General features: G+C 31.8%; 2 protein-coding genes across 3 annotated transcripts; one reads left to right on the top strand and one right to left on the bottom strand.

Annotated features, from left to right (window-relative positions):
- The first annotated feature begins 13,006 nt into the window (after window positions 1-13,006).
- Window positions 13,007-16,656, top strand: LOC107955601 (BTB/POZ domain-containing protein At5g48800). Its single transcript, XM_016891395.2, has 4 exons — window positions 13,007-13,649; window positions 14,161-14,227; window positions 14,660-15,793; window positions 15,869-16,656. The coding sequence occupies exons 1-4, from the start codon at window positions 13,588-13,590 to the stop codon at window positions 16,403-16,405; spliced, it is 1,800 nt and encodes a 599-aa protein (XP_016746884.1). The 5' UTR covers window positions 13,007-13,587; the 3' UTR covers window positions 16,406-16,656.
- Window positions 16,657-16,753: 97 nt separating this feature from the next.
- Window positions 16,754-19,261, bottom strand: LOC107955602 (cytochrome b5). 2 transcript variants are annotated; one of them, XM_041116714.1, is made up of 3 exons: window positions 18,804-19,261; window positions 17,360-17,426; window positions 16,754-17,268 (listed from the first exon to the last, which is right to left on the bottom strand). In XM_041116714.1, the coding sequence occupies exons 1-3, from the start codon at window positions 18,888-18,890 to the stop codon at window positions 17,009-17,011; spliced, it is 414 nt and encodes a 137-aa protein (XP_040972648.1). In that variant the 5' UTR covers window positions 18,891-19,261; the 3' UTR covers window positions 16,754-17,008. The 2 variants fall into 2 exon arrangements, with proteins under 2 accessions (XP_040972648.1, XP_040972649.1); XM_041116715.1 differs by having other exon boundaries at window positions 17,532-19,225.
- Window positions 19,262-27,125: the final 7,864 nt, after the last annotated feature.

Below are 27,125 nucleotides of genomic sequence, written 5' to 3'. Positions count from 1 at the left end.
TTCTCTTCATAATTTTGCTATGTGAGAGTGAGTAGCTTGTTTGCCTTTGGGTGAGAACAGTTGTGCAGTTAGCTTGTTTGCTTCGTGTGAATGATTCGTTACTTTGGTAAATAGCCCAAATTTTCGTAATTATAAGAATTAATTATATTTCTTTCAAAAAAGAAAATAATTAACGAGATTAAAAATGAAAGATTTGTTTATATTTGTTTTATCCTTTTTTTTTCTTTTTTGTGACAGAAAAAAAAAGATATAACTAGTTAAAGTTATATTAAAGGGATTATTTGTAAACACATCTAACCCTTGTTCCCTATTAAAGGTTATTTTAGCTATTCAATCTGCTTTAGCGATTTCTTCTTTAGGGATGTATTCAAGTTCCCAAAGATGGTGAATGTGACTGACTATAGTTGACCTTGAGGGAATTGATTCTGGAAGTTGGATTGCTTCAATAGCCTCCAAGCTATTAGTTCATATCAACACTTCAATGCCTTGTTTTCTCTGCATCAGTGATAAGTCATCCAAGGTACCACATAATTCAGCATCAAGTATTGAATATTTCCCTAGCTGCCGATAAAACCCAATGATCCATTCTCCGCGGTTGTCTTTCAAAATCCATCTTGCAGCATCATGGCTTGAATTTGTTTTGACAGAACCATCAGTTCTTAGTTTCATCCAACTGTCTATCAAGATAGTCTCTGCTCTTTTTGTTTCACATTAGAATTTCCTCTGGGCATGGAAACATATTGTTTTGTCCAATTGTACGAAACGTTGATGACCTCTTCAATGTTCTATGGCACTCCCTGAAAAATAATAATATTACTATTCTTACAAATGCGCCACATGATAAGTCCGAACAAAGTTGACCAAACTACCTCATTGGTTTCGAATTTTTGGTTATTTTGCAAATAAGACATAAGCCACTCCTGCAGAGTCCAAGAAAAAAACCAATCTTGCTTATCTGTTGGAACAATAAGCGACCAGACCTTTTTTGCTGCCCTACAATCTCCGATGGCATGGATGGTATCCTCGAAACTGTTCCACAAATCATGCAATGATCATCATTTGTTAAACCGTGCTTAAGCCTCTCCACTTGCACGAGTAAACGTTAACCAAATAAACATTCAAACCCTTTGCAGCCCTTGATACTTCCACATTATATTCTAAATTTCATCTCTCAAATTCCACAAGTTTCCTTTAATCTGCTTATAAGCACTCTTAATAGTGAAAGATCCTGTTAAAGTTCCCATCCAAGTGACTTTATCCAACCCAATGCAAGGGTGCGGGGGAAAAATGCTAATAATACAGGTTTTAATCTCATTCGGCAGCCAAACCCTGAATAAATCCAGGTTCCACAAGCTTTCCTCAGTTACCATATCCTAGAGGAGACAATCTTCATTGAGGTTATTTCATTACATAATATGATTTATCAAAGGTCCAACTTCAAGGATCCAATTATCCTTCCAACACCTTATGGGATTACCATTACCTACTGACTAGATAATGTTCTAAAAAAGAATGAGTTATTACATTAGTTCTCTTTTTCTTTTTTGTTATTTTATATATTTTATAAGGTGAATGATTACATTAGTTTTGAATTGCTATGTGGAGTCGTTACATTATTTTTTTGTTCAATTAAGTGATTTTTTGTTTTGTTTTGTTGTTGTTATGTTAGTTCTTGTTTTGTTTTGGTCAATTGAATAATGTTTTGTTCATGTTTTGTTTGATGTCACATAAACACATTGATTTATTAGATAAACAAAATTAGACTTTTAACCAGATTTATTTTATCTGATTATTTCCCACAAAAAAAGGTATCAGAGTTCTCACCAAATATATAAAGATTAGTGGAAGAAAAAAATTAGATATCGTTTTAGGCTTTTGGGTAATTTTCTTTCCATTAAATTTGAAGTAGAATATTAACTAGAATGAGTGAATATATGCTCTATTTAGTGACCTTGAACTTGAGAATGGCAACACTCATGCTAGAATGAATCCTAAGCCTTTTGTTGCTAGCACTCTAGTTTAGTTGACAATATACTATTATGGCTTTCCAAATGTTTCAGGGAAATGGCCGATCCAGATGCTAATACTCTCACCCCCTCAAAACCATTGACTTCGGCGAGTTGTACTCCGATTTCATTGGATGATGACGAAAGCCCAGTAGATAGTGGTTTAGAGGATCCTTCTATTCTACCTTTAACTAGTAGACATACATCATCAGTTTGGACTAATTTCACAAGAAAGCGAGTTGGTGATGCCATAAAAGCCGAGTGCAACCACTGTTCCAAGCTTCTTGCTAGTGGAAGAAGAGTTGGAACAACACACTTGAAAGATTGTTAAGTATTGGCGTGCAATGCAATATGTGCCCAGCGGCAGAAACAACAGCAGCCCTCCAAGCAGACCAGTAATAGAGCAAAACCGAAAGCAGCAACTAGTTTAATTTCTTTTTGATCATTTCATTCCTATGTAACCTTGTCTAGTTATCTTGTAATCTTGTTCAGAAGTTAGTAGGATTAGAATTTTGATTTGTACTTGATGTAATAGTTGAAATGTCAGCTTGCTTTTGCTTGTAATTCAAAGATTATATTTGTTTTGTATTAGTGGGAGCAGTTACAATTATTAGGTAACTGTCAAACATGTTTGTAACTCATATATTTTAAATTTTTAATCAATGAAAAAGATTATCATCAGGTTATCAACTTGTTCAAGTTTCTCTCTTGAGTTTTGCTTTTAGTTCCTTCTTATTTTTGCTTTTGTGTTAGCTTGTATTGCTACCATTATTCCAAAAAATGGTAATCAGAGCCTAAGTCTTTGAGGGCCTCTATTTGTTGGTTGCTTTGTTGAGAAAATATAAGCTTGAGAGGAAGAAATCGAAGCTGTTGAGTTTGTTTCAGCAAGATGAGCTTCACACCACCTCCAGTGTTTGCTGGTGAAAACTACCACATTTGGGTAGTCAAGATGAAGACATATCTTCAAGCTCAAGACTTGTGGAGTGTAGTTGAGAATGATGTTGAACAACCTCCATTGAGGGCCAATCCCACGATTGCTCAAATGAGACAGCATGCTGAGGAGAGCACCAAGAAGCATAAAGCCTTGGCTTGTCTACAGAATGGAGTGACAGATGTAATCTTTACTCGAATCATGGCCTGCAGCACATCTAAGAAAGTATAGGAAAGGCTGAAGGAGGAGTTTATAGGTTCAGATAAGACAAGGCAGCAACAAGTGATTAACTTGAGGAGAGATTTTGAGAACCTAAAGATGAAAGAATCAGAGAGTATCAAGCAATATTCAAACAGGATAATGACCACTGTCAATAGCATAAGGCTACTTGGTGAAGATTTCAGTGATAGCAGGGTTGTTGAAAAGGTTATCACCACACCCCCTGAGAGATTTGAGTCTAAAATCTCATCACTCGAGGATTTAAGAGACTTGACAACCATTTTTTTGTCTGAGTTGGTGAACTCCCTTTATGCATTAGAGTAAAGAAGGGCCAACAGGTAGGAAGAACATCCTGAAGGAGCCTTCCAAGCAAAGGCCAAATATGGTTCAGGTTCAAGTCAAAAAAGAAAGAAGCCTTGGCTTGATAAGAGGGATAAGCCAAGGAGAGATTCAAGCAAGAGGAGGTTTCCACCATGTGTCCACTGCAACAAGACCACACATTTGGAGAAATACTACTGGTACAGGCCAGACATCCAATGCAGGAGCTGTAAGTAGTTTAGCCATATTGAAAAAGTGTGTAAGAACAAAGGGAAGGCACCAGCACAGCAGCAGATCCAAACTCAAGCTGCTGAGGACCTTCAAGCTTAGGAGGAACATGTGTTCACAACCTCCTGCTTTGCATCCTCAAGCAAAGTCAGAAGTGATTGGTTGGTGGATAGTAGTTGTACTCACCATACAGCTACTGATGAGAGTCTGTTCAGAGACTTAGACAGAAGCTATGTCTCAAAAATCAGAGTTGGCAATGGAGATTTGATTAAAGCCAAAGGCAAGGGTAATGTGTTGATCAACACTTGTTCAGGTAACAAAGTAATTTCTGATGTGCTTTATGTGCTTGATATAGATCAGAATCTCCTTAGTGTTGGACAACTAGTAGAGAAAGGGTATTCACTGATCTTTGAGAATGGTGCATGTATTATTAAGGAAACATATGGTCAGGAGTTGATCTCAATAACAATGACTGATAAGTGTTTCATGCTTAACATGAATCAACTTGAAAAGAAGGCCTACACTGGACTTGTTGATAATACTGGTCTTTGGCATAGGAAACTAGGCCATGTCAATTATAGATCACTTGATCTGATGCACAAAATGAATATGGTGGATGATATGTCAAGAGTTGAAGTAAAAGATACTATGTGTGAAGTTTGCCAGCTTGGTAAACAAGCCAGATTGCCTTTTCCAGTGAACCAGTCATGAAGAGCTCGAGAAAGACTTGAGCTAGTGCACTCAGATGTCTGTGGACCAATGAAGTCATCTTCTTTGAATGACAGTAAGTATTTTGTGCTGTTTATAGATGATCTGACCTGATTTTGCTGGGCTTACTTCTTGAAACAGAAGTCTGAGGTGTTTGATGCCTTTAGTAGTTTCAAGGCATTAGTCGAGAACCAGTCAGGCTGTAAGATCAAAGCCTTGAGAACTGACAATGGGACTGAATACTTGTCTGAGAGGTTTCAAAAGTTTTGTGAGCAAGCAGGGATCCACCATCAGTTAACCACAGTTTATACTCCACAACAAAATGGAGTTTGTGAAAGAAAAAATAGGACAGTTATGGATATGGCCAGATGTTTGCTATTTCAAAGCAAACTTCCAAGTAAATTTTGGGCAGAGGCTATCAATACCTCAGTTTACCTACTGAACAAGCTTCCAACTCGAGCTGTAAAGGACAAAACACCTTTTGAAGGATGGTATGGAGTCAAACCATCTATTTCTCATCTAAAAGTATTTGGATGTGTGTGTTATGTTCTCATTCCAGCAAAAAGAAAAACCAAGCTTAAGAGAAGGTCTGCTCTTAGCATATTTGTTGGCTACAGCAGTACCAAGAAGGGTTACAGAGTATATGATCCTTCAACAAGGAAGATTTTGGTGAGTAGGGATATCAAATTTGATGAAGAAAAGGTTTGGAGTTGGGATGGTTCAGACATAAGCCAGTTTGATGAAGATCAGCTTGACATCAGTCTAGAGTCAGCTGAGAATGAACCAAAAAATACAGACTTTGATGATCCTCCTGTGAGAGGAACCAGAACCATTACTGACATCTACCATAGATGCAATGCAGTAATAATTGAGCCTTCAAGCTATGAAGAACCTGCAAGGGACAGATGCTGGAATAAGGCTATGGAAGCTGAGCTTGACATGATTTATAAGAATGAAACATGGGATTTGGCTGATAAACCAGATCAGAAGAAAGTCATAGGTGTCAAGTGGGTTTTTAGAGCTAAGTTTAATGCTAATGGCTCATTAAACAAGCACAAGGCAAGGCTTATGGTGAAAGGGTATAGCCAGCAGTATGGCATAGATTTCATGGAAACTTCTACTCCGATAGCAAGGCTTGACACAATCAAGCTTCTGTTCGCCTTAGCTGCACAAAAATATTGGAAGGTTCACCAGCTAGATGTTAAGTCAGCATTTCTTAATAGCTTTCTCAAGGAGGAGATTTTCATCTAGCAACCAGAAGGTTTCAAGGTCCTAGGACAAGAGGACAAGGTTTATAGGCTGAAGAAGGTCTTATATGGCCTGAAATAGGCACCAAGAGCCTGGTATGACAGGACAGACACTTACCTATCTAAGCTCGGATTTGAAAAGAGTGTTAGTGAAGCTACACTCTATGTGAAGAGATCAGAAGGTGAAACTTTATTGATTGTATCACTCTATGTAGATGATTTACTTGTGACTGGAAGCAAAGAAGAACTGATCAGTGAATTCAAAGAACAAATGTTGAACTTGTTTGATATGACAGACTCGGGAATCATGACATACTTCATTGGCATGAAAGTGAATCAGTCTGATCATGGAATTTTCATTAGTCAGCAAGTTTTTACCTTGAAGATCCTAGACAAATTTTGCATGAGTAATTGCAAACCAGTGAGCACACCATTGGCTTAAGGAGAAAAGCTGACTAGGTTTGAGAATCAAGTAAAAGTTGATGAGAAGAAGTACAGAAGTTTAGTTGGTTGTTTGCTTTACTTAACAGCAACTAGACCTGACCTCATGCATGCTGTTAGTCTGATGTCAAAATTCATGCATTGTTGTGATACAACACATTTCAAAGCAGCAAAGAGGGTACTCAGGTATGTTAAAGGAACTTTAAAGCTTTGAGTCATGTTCAAGAAGGAAAATAAACTTAGACTTGTTGGATATTCAGACAGTGACTGGGTTGGGTCTGCAGATGACATGAAAAGCACATCGGGTTACTTTTTCACCTTTGGTTCAGGAGTCTTTTTGCTGGAGCTCAACGAAGCAACAAATAGTTGCTCAATCTATAGCTGAAGCAGAGTACATTGCAGCAGCATCAGCAGTGAATCAAGTCATTTGGCTCAGAAAGTTGTTGTTTGATTTGAATGAAGAATAAAGTGGAGCTACTGAAATTATGGTTGACAATCAATCAGCAGTTGCCATAGCTAAAAATCTAGTCTTCCATGGCAAGACTAAACATTTTAAAATCAAATTTCATTTTGTTAGAGAGACTGAACAATCTGGAGAAATCAGCCTTGTTTATTGCAGCTCACAAGACCAATTGGCTGACATATTGACTAAGCCACTTGGTACAACTAGGTTCGAGGACTTAAGAAGCAAGATTGGTGTATGTTGCATACAGTCCAAGGAGGAGTGTTAAGCATTGGCCTGCAATGCAACATGTGACCAGCAGCAGAAACAACAGCAACCCTTCAAGTAGACCAGTAATGGAGCAGAATCAAAAGCAGCAACTAGTTTAGTTTCTTTTTGATCATTTCATTCCTATGTAACCTTGTTTAGTTATCTTGTAATCTTGTTCAAAAGTTAGTACGATTAGAATTTTGATTTGTACTTGATGTAATAGCTGAAATGTTAGCTTGCTTTTGCTTGTAATTCAAAGATTATATTTTTTTTGTATTAGTGGGAGCAGTTACAATTATTAGGTAACTGTCAAACATGTTTGTAACTCATATATTTTGAATTATTAATCAATGAAAATGATTATCATCAGGTTATCAACTTGTTCAAGTTTCTCTCTTGAGTTTTGCTTTTAGTTCTTTCTTGTTTTTGCTTTTGTGTTAGCTTGTATTGCTGCCATTGTTCCAACAAAAATCATCTAAAAAATTGTCCAAAAAGAATATGTCAAGATATACGACAAACTAGATTGTTTGATGTAAAGGCTAATCCTACTAACAAAAGTGACACATTAACCTTGGCACCATATGAGTTTCACCAAGAGGATGGGATAAAAGAGACTTTACAGAAATGATTATTTTGAATGTGTACTTCACTAGCATGGTTAAGCACTATGGTTTTAGAAAGTATTCTAAGGCACTTTAACTGGGGTTCAAAGTACTGAGTAGCAATACAACTAAGAAAGACATCATACAAAGATATGTTTCTGAAAAGGAGAATACCAGTATATTGTTGAGAAAAGAAAAGAGTTGGATTGCCTTAACTACTAACATGTGGAGTGCAAATAACCAAATAAAAGGTTATATGGCTGTCACTGCACATTTTATTGATAATGCTTAGAGACTACAAAATCGAATGATAAGGTATTACATTCTTTTAAATCTTTTAGGGATGGATCTTTTTTAGCTGGTTTAGTAACCTTTGCATACGGTAGGTTTTGTTATGTCCCAACCCCTCATACCATTGAGGTACTTGCTGACACTATGAAAGAATGCATTCAATCTTGGAATATCGATCTTAAATTGTCTGCTATCACTGTGGACAATTGTACGACTAATGATGCAATGATGGATATTTTGTATGGAGAGTTTCCTTATGGTTCCCTTCTTCTGCACGATCAGTTTTTCGTATGTGTTGTTGTGCTCATATATTAAATCTAATTATTTAAAATGGGTTAAATGTTGTTGTAGCTGATGGTGTCGAAATAATTAGGGATAGTGTTGTGTTTTAAGTTGCTTCTGATAAAAGGATTCAAAAGTTTGAACAAGTAGCTAGGTAATTAGTTCCTAAATACCAAAAAAAAATTGGTACTTGATTGCAAGACTCGGTGGAATTGTACTTTTGAACTGCTTACAGTTGCTATGAAGTATAAGGAAATGTTTGTTATTTTGAATAGCCGAGATAATCTTTATAAGAATCCACCAAACAGTGAAGATTGGGAAAAAGTAGAGAAAATATGTGAAAATTTGGAAGTGTTTAGTACTATTACCCTTTATTTCTCTGCTTCAAGATTTCTTACTGCCAATATTTATTTTCCCAAAATTTGTACTCTTAGTCTTGCTATATCTAATTGGCTTTCATCTCCTTATGATTATATAAGGAAAATGGCACAAGTAATGCTAGAAAATACAAGTACTGAATTGGTGTTAATGGTCTAACAGGTGTGGCGACAATACTTGATCCAAGATGCAAAATGGCCATTATCCACTTTTTTTTTAAAATATTTGATCATGATGAAACTAAGAGTAAGGTTAGTAGAATTAGTATTTTTCTTCTCCAGTTGATGGATGAATATGGGTTTAAGAATAGTAGGATTCAAGCTACTAGTTCTCGAGCACCTAGTGATATTGGTAACATTAGAGATGCATATATGCAAGAATTTCCTTATGGAGCAAGATAAAAGTCAAAAGTTATGAAAAATCAAATTTGGAAAAATACTTGGAAGCTTCTAACTTACAACTTTGTGATGATTTTGATATCCTCACCTGGTGGAAGACAAATGGAAGCACATATCTCATTCTTCAACAAATAGCTAGGGATGTTTTAAGCATTTCTATTTCTATAGTCCCTTTGGAACCTGCTTTCAACACTAATAGTCGAGTACTTGATCCTTATCGTAGCTGACTTTTACCAGAAACTGTTGAAGCTTTTATGTATGCTCAAAATTGGATTTGAGCTGATTTTAAAGGTAGATTATGGTTTTTTTTTGAATTTATTTATAAAATAGTAACATATCATTTTTTTACATTGAATTTATTTGTCAAATAGATGTGCAAGTTACTTATAAAGAAGCTTACATATGCAGGTTCAAATGAAGTAAAGAGATACAATGCTTACAATTGATAGAAGAATTAGAAGATAAAGGTGATACAGAAGCAACGGGAGTGATATGTATTGATTGATTTTTGGAATTTTTGCACTTCTATTACATTTGAAGACATTTATGATGTATTTGAGACATTATTTGTATTTAGATATTATGTAAGGACTCTATTTTCTGAATTTTTTAAACTCGTGTTGAAGTTATATTTTATTTACCAACTAAAGGGTAGCGATGACTTATTTTTTTAAAATGGTGACAGTTGAAATAATGTCACATATGTGGTAGGAGTCCGGAGGACAAGTATTCCATTCTTTTTTCATAAAAAAATTGGTTTATATTTATTTAATTGATACTTATAAATATATTATATAAAGTGGGTCGCAGAGTGGGTATAGCAAGAATTAGGTGGGTTTGGGGACCCATGTAGATGGTTGGGCGGGGATGGTTTTAGGTTTTGTACCCGCAATGAGTCGCGAGACGGGGATAGGTACGGGGGGATCACCCCCCCCCCCCGCACCCACCCTTCCTAATTGACATCCCTACATAGGATTAAGATCAATCTTAAGAAGCTCCCGTAATAAGATTGGGGCTTCTCCAAATACATGCATCTCATCATAGTTCCCATTTCCCAATTTAGCTATCCAATTCCGGCATAAAAGTTGATTAATCAAACGCAACTCTAATAACATACTAATACCCGCACCACTAGCTAAGATAGCTTCCACAACTAAAGCATTATCACACTCCAATTCCAATTACCTAAAACCAAATGCCCATGCTAAATTGAGGCATTCTAATATAGCTCTTACCTCAGTTTTGAAAATTGAATCTTTCCCAATCCGCATAGTAAATCCACACGTCCAATTGGCATCATGATCTCTAAACACTCCTCCAATCACAGCAATATTCTTGCTTCCGAACAATGCACCGTTTGTATTCAACTAAACCTACCCTTTCTCCGGTGGCCTCCAATGGTCACCCAACACCTTTTGAATGCGATGTAGCTAACATGGTTTTGAGTTTACAAAGCTCGTAGTTCAAGCTAAACCTATACTTGTAACAACATCAACATTATTATGGCTATTATTGAAAATAAAATTATTTCAGCATTTCCATAATAGCCAACACAATATTGCAAACAAAGTCGGTCAATTTTCCTCCTTCACTATCAACTCCTCTTGAGATAACAAGTTCTTAGTTAACCATATATTTAGACTCACTGAAAAGAACATATTTTTTTTATTAAATTAGGAATCACCACCTCCCAAACATATTTATTGTTTATTTGTTATTTATGAACATTATTTGTGAATATATTCAATTATATATTCATATGCATATTCACTAAACATATTCATTTAACTTAAACAAATAAATATAAATATACATAAATTTAAATAAACAAACACAAACACAAATTTAATATTTTTAATAAACACAAATAAATAAGAATTCATTTAGGTAGTTAAATAACAAAAAGATGTTATTGAATTGGTATGGTCACTGTCTAATATAATAAAAATATCAAAAGCAACAATCATGGAATTAGCTTTTTGATGGATACATTTTGGATGAAAAGTCACATCAATTTGTGGTGAGGATTGTGTTTTGATTTCATCCCTCCAAAAGTCAATTATTTATCTCATTCTATACATTTAATTTATACATCTAAACATCCACTTTTGAATAAAGATTTTAAGAATTGAAGCTTTTCTTGTCCTTTTCCAAAATTTTTAAATTTAATTATAACTATATAAAATAAAAATGTTTTTAAAAATAAATTGGGTAAGAAATTAAAATTGAGTTTTTTAATTTAATTTTAATTTAAAAATTTTAAAAAAATTATATTTTAAAGAAAATATAGTGGGTGTTTGGTAAACAGAGTTTTGGACTTTTTTAATTGATTTGGGCGCAAAATAAAGAATTAAATAGTCAAACTCTCCTATTGTAATGTTTGGTGAATGGAGGTTTATAATTGACATAAATCTCCAAAACAAAAAACGTTGGGATGGACAACTTTTTTCAACAGCTCATTGGGAATGAAATATATGAAATAATATATTTGATGATGTTTACTCAAAAATTGCTTCTTTTATAACATGTTTTCAAACCTAATAGGAGTGCCAATATATTAATAGCTTTCATTCTCTCATTTTCACTTTTATTTCTAAAATCCAAAATAAATCTCAAAAAAAAAATTTCCACCGTGAATTTACAAAAAAAAAACTCCAACGTGAATCTACAAAAATCAACATTGCCACGAGAAGTTTTCAATCGAGCCCATTCATCTTTGAATATTTATGTACTCTTAATTTGTTTTCAATTTACTTGTGTAAAATGATTTATTATATAATTTTATATTAATTGAAATATGCTACTTGATAAATTTATTTAGAACGTAACATAATTATCACTAATTTACATACTAAGAACGTGACATAATTATCACTAAAAATATAGTTTACAATTATATTGATACACTATTAATATTTATCAATTTTCATAAGGTTAATATTTGCGAATAAGAAACTTAAGAAATTTATTTATTTAATTTTTTTTAAATATTTAGTAATTAATTTTTATAATGGATGTTTTAATTCTTTGATAATAATGTTTTATTTCAATAATTTCAATACTAAAGTTTATAAACAAATAAATATTTAATAATAAAATATGTAATTTCTTTATTTGTCATTTTACACATATCAGTTATTAGTTAAGTTTTAACAAATACTTCTAAATAAACAATTAATAAAATCAGTTAATAGAATTAGTTGATCAAACTAATCACTGTAATCAATAATTAACTATCAACTATCAATCAATTGTGAAATAGTACAGTAATAAAAAGCTAGATTAATTATTGGCTGGACATTTCCAAATTGCTCTTTACTATTGCAAATCTAAACCTTGTCCTAAATACATAAGTTCAAACTAGAGGTGTTCACGGGCCAAGCTGGGTCGGGTTCGAGTGGGGTTTAACTAAAAAATCATGCCTATTTATTGGGCTCGGGCCAAGCCTAAAAAATGGGATTAAAATTTTACCCAAGCTTGACCCAGATAAAAATACTAAAACCCAGGCCCGGTCCGGCCTGGCCATATTAATTTTTTATATTATTTTTAAATATATATAATACATTAAAAATATAAAATAAATATTTTCCAACACATTGAAAATAAATTTTAAAAAATATGTAGACTTAAATAATACTAAGATAGATACAACTTAACGAGCAAATACCTCTAAAATAATAAAAAATTTAATAAATGCCTTTAAAATAATAATAAAATTAACAATAAAATAAGTTTTATACAATATCTAAATAATAACAATAAAATAGTAGTAACATAATAGTAAAATGGTAGCAAAATAGGGAGAAAATAATAAGAAAATAACATTCAAAAATTTAAAAAAAATGCAGATTTTTTTATCTTTTAGTGAATTCGGGCAGGGTCGGGCTGGGCCCGGGCTAAAAATACATTACCTGAGGCCCGGCTCATTTTTTAAATTGGACTTATTTTTTTGTCCAAACTCATTTTTCGGGCCTATATTTTTACTCAAACTCTTCCACATTTCGAGCGAACCTTCGGGCCGGGCAGGGTAACCCAGCCCATCAACACCTCTAGTTCAAACCTCACTTTCCTGAAAAAAAATCTTCTAGTCTTTTAATCCATTCCTTTTCATGCCAATCTCCAAACCCATTGTTAAGACTGAAATTAACTTACTAGATGGCAAAGTTAATATTCAAAAACATAAATTATAACTAAAATAGAAGATGGGAAATTGGCAAAGGCAAGAAAGAAAAAGAAAAAATGGGGAGGGAGGTGTTTAGCTGTTTTTGATGCTTTTGATGAGAAACAGGAAAGTAAAGCAAAGATCAAAAGCATGTAAGAAAATGTCCACAGGTTACAGCTCCTTTTGTTCCCTCTTTTTTTCTCTTCTCTTTGTTCCTATTTTCCAGTGAGAGACATTGACTTTTCAAGCCCAAATAAGACATAATGTGTGTTAATAGGAAAACCTTTATATATGTCTGCATTAGTTTTACATAATTAAACCAAAGCCATAAAAAAAGAGGAAAAAACATCAAGAGAAGGGTAATAATACTAATACTAGTGGATTTAAACAGTCCAAAAATGTTAAAATCATAGGAAGAAAGGAACAGGGAGGTGTTGAAGGATGACCCACCAAAGAAGGGCCGGTGATTTGGACAATAGCAAATCCATGGTTTGAACTTTTGCAGATCAGCAGTTTGACAAAAATGGGCAAAGAAGTTAAGCAACCAAATACATCTTCAAGCAGGACTTTGTCTTTGTCTCTCTCACTGAAACCCCACACTTTTCTCTTCTCTTCTCTTTTGTTCTTTTTTTTTTTCTCCTGAGTTTACTGGCTCTCTCTGTCAATGGACAAGCAACAGCAACAGCTGTCTTTGGTAAAGAGTTCCAGGCAAAGTTGCAATGAATGGTAGGAGAGTTGTATTCTAGCAGTGTATACCAGGCATAGTTTCTTTAATGTGTTCCTACAGCTTTGCCAGTGTTATTCTTGCTTAGTGATGCAAAGAAAAAAAATTCTGCATATGCTATAAGTTATCATTTGCTTCAAGTTCCAATTTTGTTGCTATTTTATGAACATCGTTTTTCTCTTTTAATTGTTTTCTGATTGATGCATTGAGTTATTGAGTTTGTAGTTTTTGTCCATTGTTTTTCTGCATTTAGAAGTGTGATATTTACTCAAAAATTGTATCCCAATTCCCATATCACACCTTTTGGTTGAAGTTCTATGCTCAGCAACTCAAAATCTTGCTTTGCTCCTTTTTATGTCGAGAATTACTATATTATTTTATCTTCTAGCTATGTTTGTTCATTATTTTCTTTAAGGTATCTTTCAGAGTCTCTTTTTTTTTTTTTGTGGGGTGGGGGGAGGTTCTTTTAATCTTTTCACTTGAATATTCAAAGTGATCCTTCTGTTATTGTAGGATTTTTAGGGATGTTCCAAGTGATATCACAATAGAAGTAAATGGAGGGACATTTGCTCTGCACAAGGTAATTTGGTTCTTCTGAATTTTTTTCATATAATTTTGGTTCAGTTTAATGGATTTTATAATCGGCTAAGCACTTTAATTGTTCCCATAGTTGTAACTAAAGCATTAGGAACAATATAAATGTCTTCAAATGTACTTAGCCTTCTTTTGATCTTTAATATTTTTCTTGGTTGTTTAATGAAATTTGTATGCAAATAGCTGAAAAAGGACTTGCTTGGTAAGCATTTCATGGCTTAGTTGTAAATATTTGTGAAACCAATATAAGAATGAAAGCAATAGTTGTAAATAAGATGTTTATCCCTTTGCCTGATATGTCCTTCTATATGATAACCTTAGATTATAGTTGTCATTAAAGTAAAATAGCTTGTTTTTTTCCGTGTGCAGATTAATATTAGGATGTTCTAATGCTTATAATCATAATTGTTATATGCAGTTTCCTCTTGTCTCTCGAAGTGGGCGAATCCGGAAGCTAGTTGCGGAACATAGGGACTCAGATATCTCAAGGGTGGAGCTTATGAATCTACCTGGTGGTGCCGAGTCATTTGAGTTGGCAGCAAAATTCTGTTATGGCATTAACTTTGAGATTACATCCTTAAATGTGGCTCAGCTCTGTTGTGTTTCGGATAACCTCGAAATGACAGAAGAGTTTTCAAAGGATAATCTTCACTTACATGCTGAACAATATCTTGAAAGCATTGTTTATAAGAACCTTGAGATGTGTGTTGAAGTTTTACAACAATGTGAAAATCTACTTCCTCATGCAAATGAGTTGAATATAGTTAGCCGTTGCATAGATGCAGTAGCCTCAAAGGCTTGTGCCGAGCAAATTGCGTTGAGCTTCTCCCGGTTAGAGTACAGCAGTTCAGGTAGACTTCATACAATCAGGCAAGCCAAATGTGAAGGGGATTGGTGGATAGAAGATCTTTCAGTTATTCGGATCGATTTGTATCAAAGGGTCATCACTGCCATGAAATGTCGTGGTGTTCGTCCTGAGAGTATCGGAGCATCCCTTGTGAATTATGCACAAAAGGTGCTGACAAAGAAAGTTGATTTGGTATCAACTGGACACCAAAAATTGGTGGTTGAGACAATCATTAGCCTTTTACCTGTTGAGAGACTTGCTGTTCCTATAAGTTTCCTTTTTGAACTTCTTAGAAATGCAGTGATGCTTGATTGCACTATTGCTGGTAGGCTTGATCTAGAGCGTAGGATTGGATCCCAGTTAGATATTGCAACTCTTGATGACCTTTTGATCCCGTCTTTTCGACATGGATGTGAGACCTTATTCGATGTGGATACGGTTTATAGAATCGTAGTAAATTTTTCTCAGCAAGATGATGATGAATATGATATGGATGATGTATCCATTTTTGCATCTGATAGTCCTCATTCACCATCCCAAAGTGCACTACTCAAAGTTTCGAAATTAGTGGATGACTATCTTGCAGAAATTGCTCTTGATGTAAACCTCAAGCTTTCAAAGTTTATGGCAATTGCAGAGGCTTTACCTGCACATTCTCGTACCATCCATGATGGCTTATATCGAGCCATAGATATATACCTGAAAGTATGTATGCTGATATTTTTTATTCGTTATCCATGCATCTATAACCGTCTAACTGTGTAATGAATGCATGTTCAGACTCATAAGGGTATACTGGATGCAGACAAGAAGAAACTATGCAAATTGATTGATTTCCAAAAGCTCTCACAAGAGGCTGGTGCACATGCTGCACTAAATGAACGGCTCCCCCTCCAATCGGTAGTCCAAGTCCTTTATTTCGAGCAGTTAAGGCTACGAAATGCTTTCTGTTGTTCTCACACCGATGGCAACCACAAGCTGGTGCATCACCAATCATGGCAGACCAGCAGTGGTGGACTCAGTGCTGCCATGTCTCCTAGAGACAACTATGCGTCTTTGAGACGAGAAAACCGAGAGCTAAAACTTGAGCTCGCTCGTCTTCGGATGAGACTAAATGATCTAGAGAAAGAACATGTTTGTATGAAGAGAGATATGGCAAAGTCTCATTCTCATAAATTTATGAGTTCCTTCTCGAAGAAAATTGCTAAACTACGCTTCTTCAGACATAGTTCTTTGAGAGGATCAAGTTCTCCCTCCAGGCAATCCTACAGAGCAGATTCGAAGGTGATTGAGAGAACATGTGCAAGCATTGAGTAGGTACCTAAAATTGCATTCATCCATTCACTGACATCATTAATCAGGATTGGAATATTGTGTCACCCTCTTCACTCCATATGTGTAATGGTTAAAAAGAAGAAAAAGATTGCCAATACTTTTATTAGTTATATTTCCAAAGTCATTGTCAATGCTAGTAGTTTTCAGCAACTTCGTTGTTTTTTTTCTACAATGAGCCCTTAAGTTCCTTTCTGCATTCTAAAGCTCATATCAATGGCAGAAATTATAGTTTTGTAATACATGGTGGAACTAGCAGATTTTAAAAGCTAGGGTTCCTAGGCTTTTAAGGAAGAAATCATAACAAGAACATCCATAGAAGAACCACATGCATGAGTAAATGAACAAGTTTTTTTATCAAATGAAAGGGAGCATTGAACAAACACATGGTGAAAACTGGGAAAGACAATTATCAAATTATCACAATCGGAGGCGAATCTGAGTTTTTTCAACTGCATTGGAGCAAATGTTTGAATAAAAATATCCAACCATTTACCAACCTGCAGTATGTGAAAATTCCAAAGAAATTTAAACTAGCATAATCTTATTGTGAAGATTGCTCAAATTATCTCTTGGGAGTCTCAATGCTTAAGATGAAGCTGGTGTTTTGGTATAGGAGCGGATACCGAAGGCCAATCCCAAGATTAGCAGAGGAACAAGGAATTGGAGAAGCTTTATGACAAATTCTGAGGTCTTGTCTTGTTCATAGTGAGGCTGCTTTGGAGGAGTGTACTTCCTCTTAGAGGGAATGGTCGATGTATCGATGTCACCCACATAAAACTCATCCATCATTGCTCGAGCACTGCTACTATGACCAACATCTTCAAAATCATCAGTTGCATCCTTCCCTGCCAACCATATACATCAAACCAAGGTCATCTCCAAACAGCATTGGGTTATACAAAATATAAGTAGAATATTTGTCAATATTTTTCATACCTGTGGAAGACAGCAAGACATCATCACCACCAGGGTGGTCCTCCAAGAATTTAGTCACATCAAATACCTGCTTGAAATTTTTAGGAAATCAAAATGCAATGTAAAGCGAGATGCTCAAAGCAAATAAACGTCAACAGTTAGCTCTAGCATAGAATTTAGCAATGAAACTAACAGTGAGATTGATATCTGATGCTGAACCGTGCTTCATGTTACCACATGTTCAAACAGACTTCACGTTCAACCCCGTAAAAGTTTGTTGCTAACAGCCCCTTGAAATCAAGGAAAAGAAATCCTAACCACATTTTCATGACCTTTCTAGTTACGTTTATTAGATTTAGGAGAGTTATATAGGTAATGTTAGTACTAAATGGAGAGATACATACAAATACTCGAGTCATTCTCATCCAAAACACATCTACTAATGCCGTGAATATGTTATTTCCCCAATTTAATCATCAATGAAAAGAAGCCAGCAACATATATCACAGTAGGCATTTATAACTCCCAAAAGAACTGGTATAAGAAGTAAATCAACAATGAAACACTCTTGCGTGCCAATGATGAACAAGTACTCTGCAAATTGTGGGATTATACGCAAAAGCCGATACCTCTTAATGAAAGTTATTACCGTCCACCACGAGAAATACATCGTCCAAGGACCGTCATAAAGATTTCATTAAAAGTATTGCATTTAAGGGCAAAACTAAATCTAATGGCTGCGATGCGGCATATTAATGACCAAAACCACCATTCTAGACTAAGCTAATAACTAAGCAAACCGAAAGGACCAGCAAGCACTCTGCAAATTGGGGGAAACGCACACAATGGCCGATCTCTCTCAATGAAACCTTTTACCAACTACCAATAGACTGCATTGTGCAAAATCCATCATGCAGAATTCATCAAAAAGAAAAATAGTGCAATTCAGAGTAAAATTAAATGATTAAAAGTGAAAATTAAGCAATTTCGGGTTTAAGCTAATAATTAACCACATTCAAGGACTTGAATAGCAGAGGACCTATTCTTGCATGCAGCTCTGGCAATCAAAAAGGATTCAATGACACTGTAAGATCTAAGCAAAAGATTGCCAGTTATACTAAAGATGATAGTTCTGAATCTGACTAATAATCCACCAATATGCAGTTTCCTATATATAGGAAAGAACAAAGATGGAGTCTCAAGTGTTATAAGCTTCTAGAGATCCATCCACTAGGATTCAGAATATTCTTATAATCAGAACCAAATAAATTTCAAACAAACAACAAAATCACCTATTAAAAAAAAAACCCCACCCTTAGCCAGATCCAAGAACTCTCAAAATAAAAACAAAATACAAACAAAAGAAACCATTTTTAGGCAACCCCAAAGAAGAAGAAAAAAAACACAATCCAAGATTGGGGTTATACTTATCCATGATATTTCTACAAAATAGAAGAAATTGCACCTTGCCCTCAATGACAAGCCAACAGTCTTTAGCATGGTTGTGTTGAGAAACCTCAGCCAAAGTGTAGACCTTTCTTTCTCCACCCATTTTTTTCCTCTTGTTTTTCTGCTTGTTTGAAGAAGAAGAAGAAGGGCAGCACAGAATAGCTGATCAAACTGAACCCAAAACTTAATATTGTTGTCTTGTGGTTGCCACTAACCAACCACAAACTCTGTGTGCTGGGGTTGAACCTAAAAATACCAAACAAATAAAAATAAAGGGAAACCAAAGAAGAGTAGGTTTGGTTGGTAAGGTCAAATGTGAGCCATCAATGGAAAGAAATTTTGATGGGATCTGTGGGGGTTGGTGAAGGAGTGAGGGTGAGATGGTTGTATCACTCACCAACCACACTTTCAACAATTTTAGTATTTTACAAAGTTTTTTGCTTGGCCTTTTGTTTGGAACACTATGCTATTTTATTTCCAATTCCTTTGTTTATATGTTATATCAATATTTTAGGTGGCCGTTTTCCTTTCTTTGGTTAATTTTTATTAAATTTTTAAAATATATTAGTTTATGGTTATGACAATTTGAGGTTCAATTTTTATAATAATAAAGTTAAATCTTATTTTTTATTTAAAATTTCTAATTTCTAATTTCTAATTTCTAATTTCTAATTTGAGGTTGATTTTTTTTATTAGTTTATGTTTTTGTCAATAAACTATTAAAATAGTCAATCTCTCTCAGATTATATTTTAGTTACTTATATTTGAAATGTTATATTTTAGTTACTTAAGTTAACGTGTTATAACATTTTAGTCACTGAGTCGTTAATTCCATTAACGGTGTAACGATAAGCTGGCGTGGCATGTTAAATCATCATTTCAAACAAAAAATTTAGGTTAAATTATACAATTGATTCCCATATTTTTTTCGTTTTAAGTAATTTGATTTTTTCTTTTCTGTTCCTTTAACCTTTTTTTTCTTTATTTTCTATTCTCTTATGCTTTTCTCTCTATTTTTCTCTCTTCTCCATCTCTTTTAATGTAAAAAAATTAAATTAAATTACTCAAAATAAAAAAAAAAGACTATAGGGATCAACTGTATAATTTAACCTAAAATTTTTGTTTGAAATGATAATTTAACCTGCCAGGTCAACTTACCATTATACCATTAATGACAATTAATGCTCAGTGACTAAAATGTTACAAAACGATAACGTAGGTGACTAAAATTTAACATTTCAGACATAAGTAACTAAAATGTAACATGTGACAAACAAAAGTGACTATTTTAATAATTTATCCAAAATTATTAATTTTTTATTTAAAAGGAAATTAAATAGTTTTATTTTCTTTATTCTATTTTATAAAATTATGAGGTGAATATATAAAAGCATAAATATAGACAAAATTCAATGTGAGAAATGATTAGAAGTTGGGCCATCCAATTCAACAACCTCACTCAATGAAAGTCTCCATTTCCATCTTTTTAATCTATTGATATCACTTGACCATGTTGAATGGTAATTGTGTTGGCCCAACACATATACATATATGTATATGTGCATATATAAACTTCTACATTGCTCTTTAGTGGAGTCTTATTAAAGGATGGCATTGTTAATGGTAGTTTGATTGAAATACGATTAATCAGTAGTTTGTTCAAACAAGATTGGAAGATTAGAATTTACCATGTACCAAGAATTCAGAATGCGGTTATTAATTGAATAGTTAAGTGCGTGAATAGAGGTCCATCGATTTTGATGTTGTTTAAAGAACCCTCATCTCTAGTACAAGAAGCTTTGCTTTCTAATAACGATGCATTTACACAGGTTTGATTTATTTTTATTGTAATCGCTTAATATTGTTTTTTTCTACCAGAAATGATTCTACTTTATTAAACAAATTGTTCAATTTCAACTATGAAGTTGTTTTTATATATTCTTTGCATGTTTCTTTTATCTTTAAATCTATAATATAAATAAGTAAGAATTTGAAGAAAAAATTATCAACGGATCGATATAATTTTTATTGTTTATTATGTTATTAGATTTTTCATTTTTAAACATTTTTTAAATTTATTGTATTTATAAATAAAATAAAACAAATTAATTTTATTAAATAAAATTATATAATAATAAAATAAATAAATTTTATTTTGAATTAATTTTATTACTTTTTTTTATGAATCACAATAACATGACAAAACCCAAACAACTAATCCAACTAGCACAACTCGAACCCAAACTACACTTGGGGCAGTAACATCTTTGACCATCAGGCTATCACATAGAGTTTACAAAAATTATATTACTTTAGTTCTAGATAACCATTTTTATTAGTTAATTACATAATTAGTAACTTTAGATTTCATATATATAATTTTATAAATAATACTTTTTTTATAATCTAATCTAATATATTATATTTATATATTTATATATTATCTAAAAACTATCATGGTCAAATTATTCGTTATTAAAAAAATAAAAATTGAATTGTGAGGAGTTTACAATATATTAAATTAATTTCATATCTTATACGAAGAATGAGTTTAACTGTACCTATCAATTAAAATATATTATTATTTATTTTAATATGATTTTTTAAAAAAATTGCATCATAAAATTGATAAATTAAAAAAATAAACTAATAAATATTTTGAAAAATCAATTAACATATAAATATAATTCAAAAAACTTATACTAATAAGAAAGGTATAAAACAATGTTAATTTATGTTATATTAATAAAAAAAAATTTAATAAGGTTTACTTAAAGTCATTTAATATATAATATATTTAATGTAAGTAATATTTAAAATAATATAAATAAAAGAAGATGAAAATAATATAAACATTTAGGATTATATTAGACAGTAAATATAATATTAAAATAAAATAAATAAGGTAAAATAACATGAATGAGTTATAATAATGATTCATGATAAGTTCGAAAGATATTTACATTAAATTAATTAAATAGGAAAGATATTTACATTAAAATAATAAACACATTTAATAACAATGATTAAAAAATAATTATTGGTCAATGAAAAGAGTATTATGTTGTAGGCACGAGAGCTTAGGTTCAATTTCAAGCAACCCCATTTCTCACCTCAATTATTAAAAAAAATGTATAAAAAAAAACTAGCATAATACTATATTATGTCTTACATATCTATTTGGTACTTTCTGATGCCATTGTCGTTCGAATATTTTTTTGAGATACTTTTGACTTATTAATACTAACAAATTTCATTATGATTTTTTAGATGCTATTAACGGATGTTATTTATAGATTTAAACTTAAATTTTAATTATTATATAACTCTAATACTAATCGAGTGATAAATAAATCTTTTTGAGATACAAGGGCGAATTTAGGGGGGCTGATAGGGACCCTGGCCCCTCCTTAAATGGAAAATTTTCAGTTTGGTCCTTTAAAATTTTTAAAATTTTAAATTAATAAAGGTAAAATTGCACTTTGGCCCCTAAAAAAGATAAATTTTTTATTTAATTATTTAAAAATGACATTTTTACTGTCGTAAAAAATATAATTTAATTTCGGCCCCTTTAAAAAAAATGACTTGGGCCCTATTAAAATACTTTTAACAACTTACAAAAAAAAAACCATAATATTATATCATGTCTTACATCTCTCTAGTGCTCTTTGGTGCCATTGTCGTTCGAATATTTCCTTTTGAGATACTTTTAACTTATTAGTGCTAACAAATGTCATACTTTTTATCGATGATTTTTTAGATGCTACTAATGGAAGTTATTTATAGATCTGAACTTAAATTTTAATTGTTATATAATTCCAACACTAATTAAGTGATAAATAAAACATAAAATCAATCGATATTTATATACTTAAAATTCTATTTAAGTTATAAATTTATTATATTACATTAATAAATATAAAAATAAAAAAAATTACTTATAAAATTAAAAAAATCAGAATTTTTAAATATCAGTTTAATAATATAGTAGCAAATAAAGGGTATTTTTATCTGTTCAAATTTTTTTTCAAACGCATGCTTATATATATGAGTTATAGATTATAGATGAAGTATTTAGACATAGGAATTTCATAGTAGCTAAATTATTTTTAAATATTAATATTTTTAATATTATAGTGAATTATATTTGAAAATAATTTTTAAAACTCCTAATAAAAATAAATTTAATATTATATTTGAATTTCTAATGATTTGAAGAGAATTTAAAAATGAGGACTAATTAAATAATTAAAAAAAGGAGCACTATACATGAAATGTTAGAAACATGGAGGGGTTTATTTTGGAATTTTCCCTTCCATCCATCCTTTCAATTACCATATTTATTTATTTTCTTTAATTTTTTTTCCATTTGGCTTGAAAACAACCTTTAAACCTTTTTTTTTTACGTTCCACTTTACATTCTTACCCCTTTTTTATTATTTGGTCAAACTTTGGTTCTAGAAAAATTGTACTATTTCATATTCCAACGCCGTATAAATATGTCCACTTGAAAAATACGAGGGTCAAAAAATAAATTTGAGTAAAATTAAAGATTTATTTTTTATATAAGTCGAGTTTTGGGAAGAATTTTTTGACTCAATTCCAGTCTCATTCGACCCGAATATTTTGTGTTAGAAAAAAAGTATGTAAAAAATAATTATATATATTTATATCAGATCATTAACCCAATAACACTTAAATACATTACTCAAAACTTTAAAAAAAATTATCTAACTAAATAACTCAATCAAAAATATAAAATTTTAAAAATTATATTTAATACAATGAAATATTTATTATATTTATTCGTGTTTTTTAATATAATAAAATATTTATTACATTTATGGTAGTGTTCTTAATATAAATATTTTTAATGTATTTTAATGTGTTAGAATGCTTTTATTTTAGTATTTTTTAGTGCATTTAGTATATTATATTTTAAAAAAATTTATTCTTAAATCAAAATTAATTTTAAAAAATCAAATATAGGTGGGTCGGGTCAATCTTGAGTTTATCTTTCTTAAATTGGACCGGTTTGGATAAAAAGTAAGTTTAGTTTTGGGTCAATTGAACCCAAACTTAAAATATTGATCTAGATACTTTGCATGAACTCAACCCGGCCTACAAACACTTCTAATGTGGTATAACTAAAAAGTATTCGGATTGTTATGAATATATTATTAAGTGGATGTCCATCATGATTACGATAATGTTTTAATGTACTTTAAATTCTAATAGTTATTTGAATTAGATCTCTATTTCTTTTATACTTATTATGCCTATAAATAGGGACTCTGATGAAGCATTGTAATCACCCATTTTGATCAATAAAGTACATTATCTATTGCTTTCATTTTTTTTGTTCTTTATTCTCCCCATCTCTCTTTATTGTATAACACATTATCAACAAGATGAATCTTTATTTTTTTTTCTTTTAAAATCTTTTGAAGTCGTCTCCCAAATCCAGTTCCTCTTTCATCTTAAACTTTTACCCTTACAACTTCACATTCAGGATGTTGAAAGATTCAATCTCATAATGGATCATGGTGACGACGATGATGTTAAAGATTTTCAGGTATATTTAACTATATTTTATTTATTATATCATATTTATTATAATTGGAAACTAATCATGACAACATGCATAGATAGATTTTGATTTGAAATCTCGCGCATGTTTGCGATGGTGATTATGAAATAAAAGGATCTATTGGGACATTTATAAGTCTGTCCTACTAAATTTGTTACATTCCCCGAAGTGAATGTAAACATAAAGAAAATAAAAGATATAATCATGGACCACTAAAAGTGGAAACATAGTAATAAATAAGAGAACAATGAAAGTTCTCAAGATAACTCTTAAAGGGTAAAGATAACTTATGCCTAAATATTTTGTTTCTGTTAATATTCTGTGAGGAAGAATATGAGAATGTAGTAATAAATTCTATCATTATAGATAGAAAGTATTTGGTACTAAAACAAACAAATATTATTCCAATATTTGATCGTACAAAATTAGTCGAAAGCTCCAGAAGAGCTAATAAATCACTATCTAAAAAGAACAAAATTTGTGATGGTTAATACATTACTTTTAAAAGTTATTTGTAATGGATCTCATATTGAGATTGTGAATGAGAAAAATATTATATTTCATATGAATAAAAAAAGGGGATTGGGTTATTAATTTACAATCTTAGTGATATTCTTTCATTCATCATCCCTATTAAAGGGTTGAAAGCAAAATATTTGATTGTGAAATATCAACTCATGAGCAATAGAATATGACCATTCTATCTAAAGGTTATTATGGTTGGATGCACTTAAAGTTGCAAGTTTTTTTAAAAAAACTATGAGTATAACTCTACAGTATTCAGAATAAGTTCTCAATTAAAATTACGTGGTAAAATATTAATAATGAGAACTTGCAAGGGAGAAAACTTATGTATGAAAAGTCATTGGTTATGTACCCGTTATACACATGGAAAATAAGATCCGCTCTCAAAGTTTGCTATTAATAGATTTTTGGGCATTTGAAGATTTTGACATATTCTCTAAAGCGAATATTGCATATAATTATTTGGAAATTATATTTATTGACTTGGTGGCATTATAGAATTCACATTGATTTAGACATTTTCAATAGTAAATGTTACAATATTTCTTATATGTGGATACACATTAAAAGGAATGATAATAAAATTATCAATCTGTTATAATTTAGTACAATTGAAACACATGTTAAAGTAAACCAGATGTTTACTAATACAAATATGTTTATTACTTGGCGTGACCAGTTAGACCATCCTGGATTTTATAGAATGCGAAAATTAATTGAGAATTCATATGGGCATTCATTAAAGAACAAGAAGATTCTTTAATTTAAAGAATTCTCATTTGTTGCTTGTTTTTAATGAAAATTAATTTTTAGAAATTTACTAGCTAAAGTTGAGATTTAATGTCTTGTATTTTTTAAATGAATATGGGCCCATTCATCCATCATGTGGATGGTTTTGATATTATATGATTTTGGTAGATGTATCTACAACATAATCACGTGCGTTATCAACTCACAACCTGTCGTTTACGAGATTGCTTGTTTAAATTATTAACTTCAGGTTATGCAATTAAAAGAATTCATCTTACTTTTAATGATTATTACATGTCAATTGGGATAAAAGTTGAACATCTTGTAGCTCGTGTTCACACAAAAAATGAGTTAGCTAAATTGTTGATCAAATGCCTCCAACTAATAGCTAAATCATTACTTAATAGAACAAAACTTTCTATTTCAGCATGAGATTGTATTGATTTATATGTTGTCGCATCAAGCCAATAAATTATAAATACTCCCCATTACAATTGATTTTTGGTCAAGAGCCAAATATTTTCCATCTTACAATTTTTGGATGTGCGATATATGTTCTAACTGCTTCACCATAACGCACAAAGATGAGTTATAATAAGAGATTGGGAATGTATATTTATATAAGTCTCATTATAATATTTCTGAGTTATTAATTCGATATTTAGTTATGACATGAGTTGTCAGTTTTCTTGATATTAGGGGGAGAGAAATAATAACTTGTAATGAGTTAGAAGGAGAGTAATTTGAACCAGAAGTTCATTAAGGATAACTCATTACAAGTTAAATGTCACGTGTACTTACAAACTTAATGAGAATAACCAAGTGTTATATATCATCTAATATTTTAATTTGAATCAAAATCTCAGTAGGACAATTAGTTAGAATAAATAATAGATTGATCTGATCTAAAGATGAAAATTCTTCTAAAAAGTCATATAGTGGAGGCGGATGCTCCAGAAGAGACCCAATATATAACTAATAAGTAAAACTTTAGAAGAAATTCAAGTACTTGAAACTGAATTTTAAAATAATGAAAATAAGATATCTCGATAAGTTATGTAATTCGAGAAAATGTGGAACCAAATAATTAAAGTGATCGACAATGATTTGGCATGCAATATTATTATTGAAATACTGAAATAAAAGGAGGATCTTGAATAAATCTATTGAGAAATATAGATATGGAATAAATTGATCAAAATAGAAAGACGCAACTCAAATACAATTAAATTCGTGGAGTTTTTGGACCAGTAGTCCAAATATCTAAAGGTATAAAGCCAATGAGGGTGCAAATGAAGTAGTTTTGCAAAAGCGAAATAAAAATACAAATTTTTTTCGCTAAGTACTGGTATTGTTTATGAAAAGATATAATGTTTTTTTGTGGTGGATGCAATAACCTTTAGATATATTATTAAATTGACAATTCATAAAAGATTTAACTTGCGTCTAATGGTTATTGTTATAACGTTTTAT

The sequence above is a fragment of the Gossypium hirsutum genome, chromosome A07, assembly GCF_007990345.1.
Source record: "Gossypium hirsutum isolate 1008001.06 chromosome A07, Gossypium_hirsutum_v2.1, whole genome shotgun sequence".
Classification (NCBI taxonomy): Eukaryota; Viridiplantae; Streptophyta; class Magnoliopsida; order Malvales; family Malvaceae; genus Gossypium; species Gossypium hirsutum.
The sequence above is the reverse complement of the archived record's forward strand: the minus strand, read 5'-3'. Positions and strand labels throughout refer to the sequence as shown.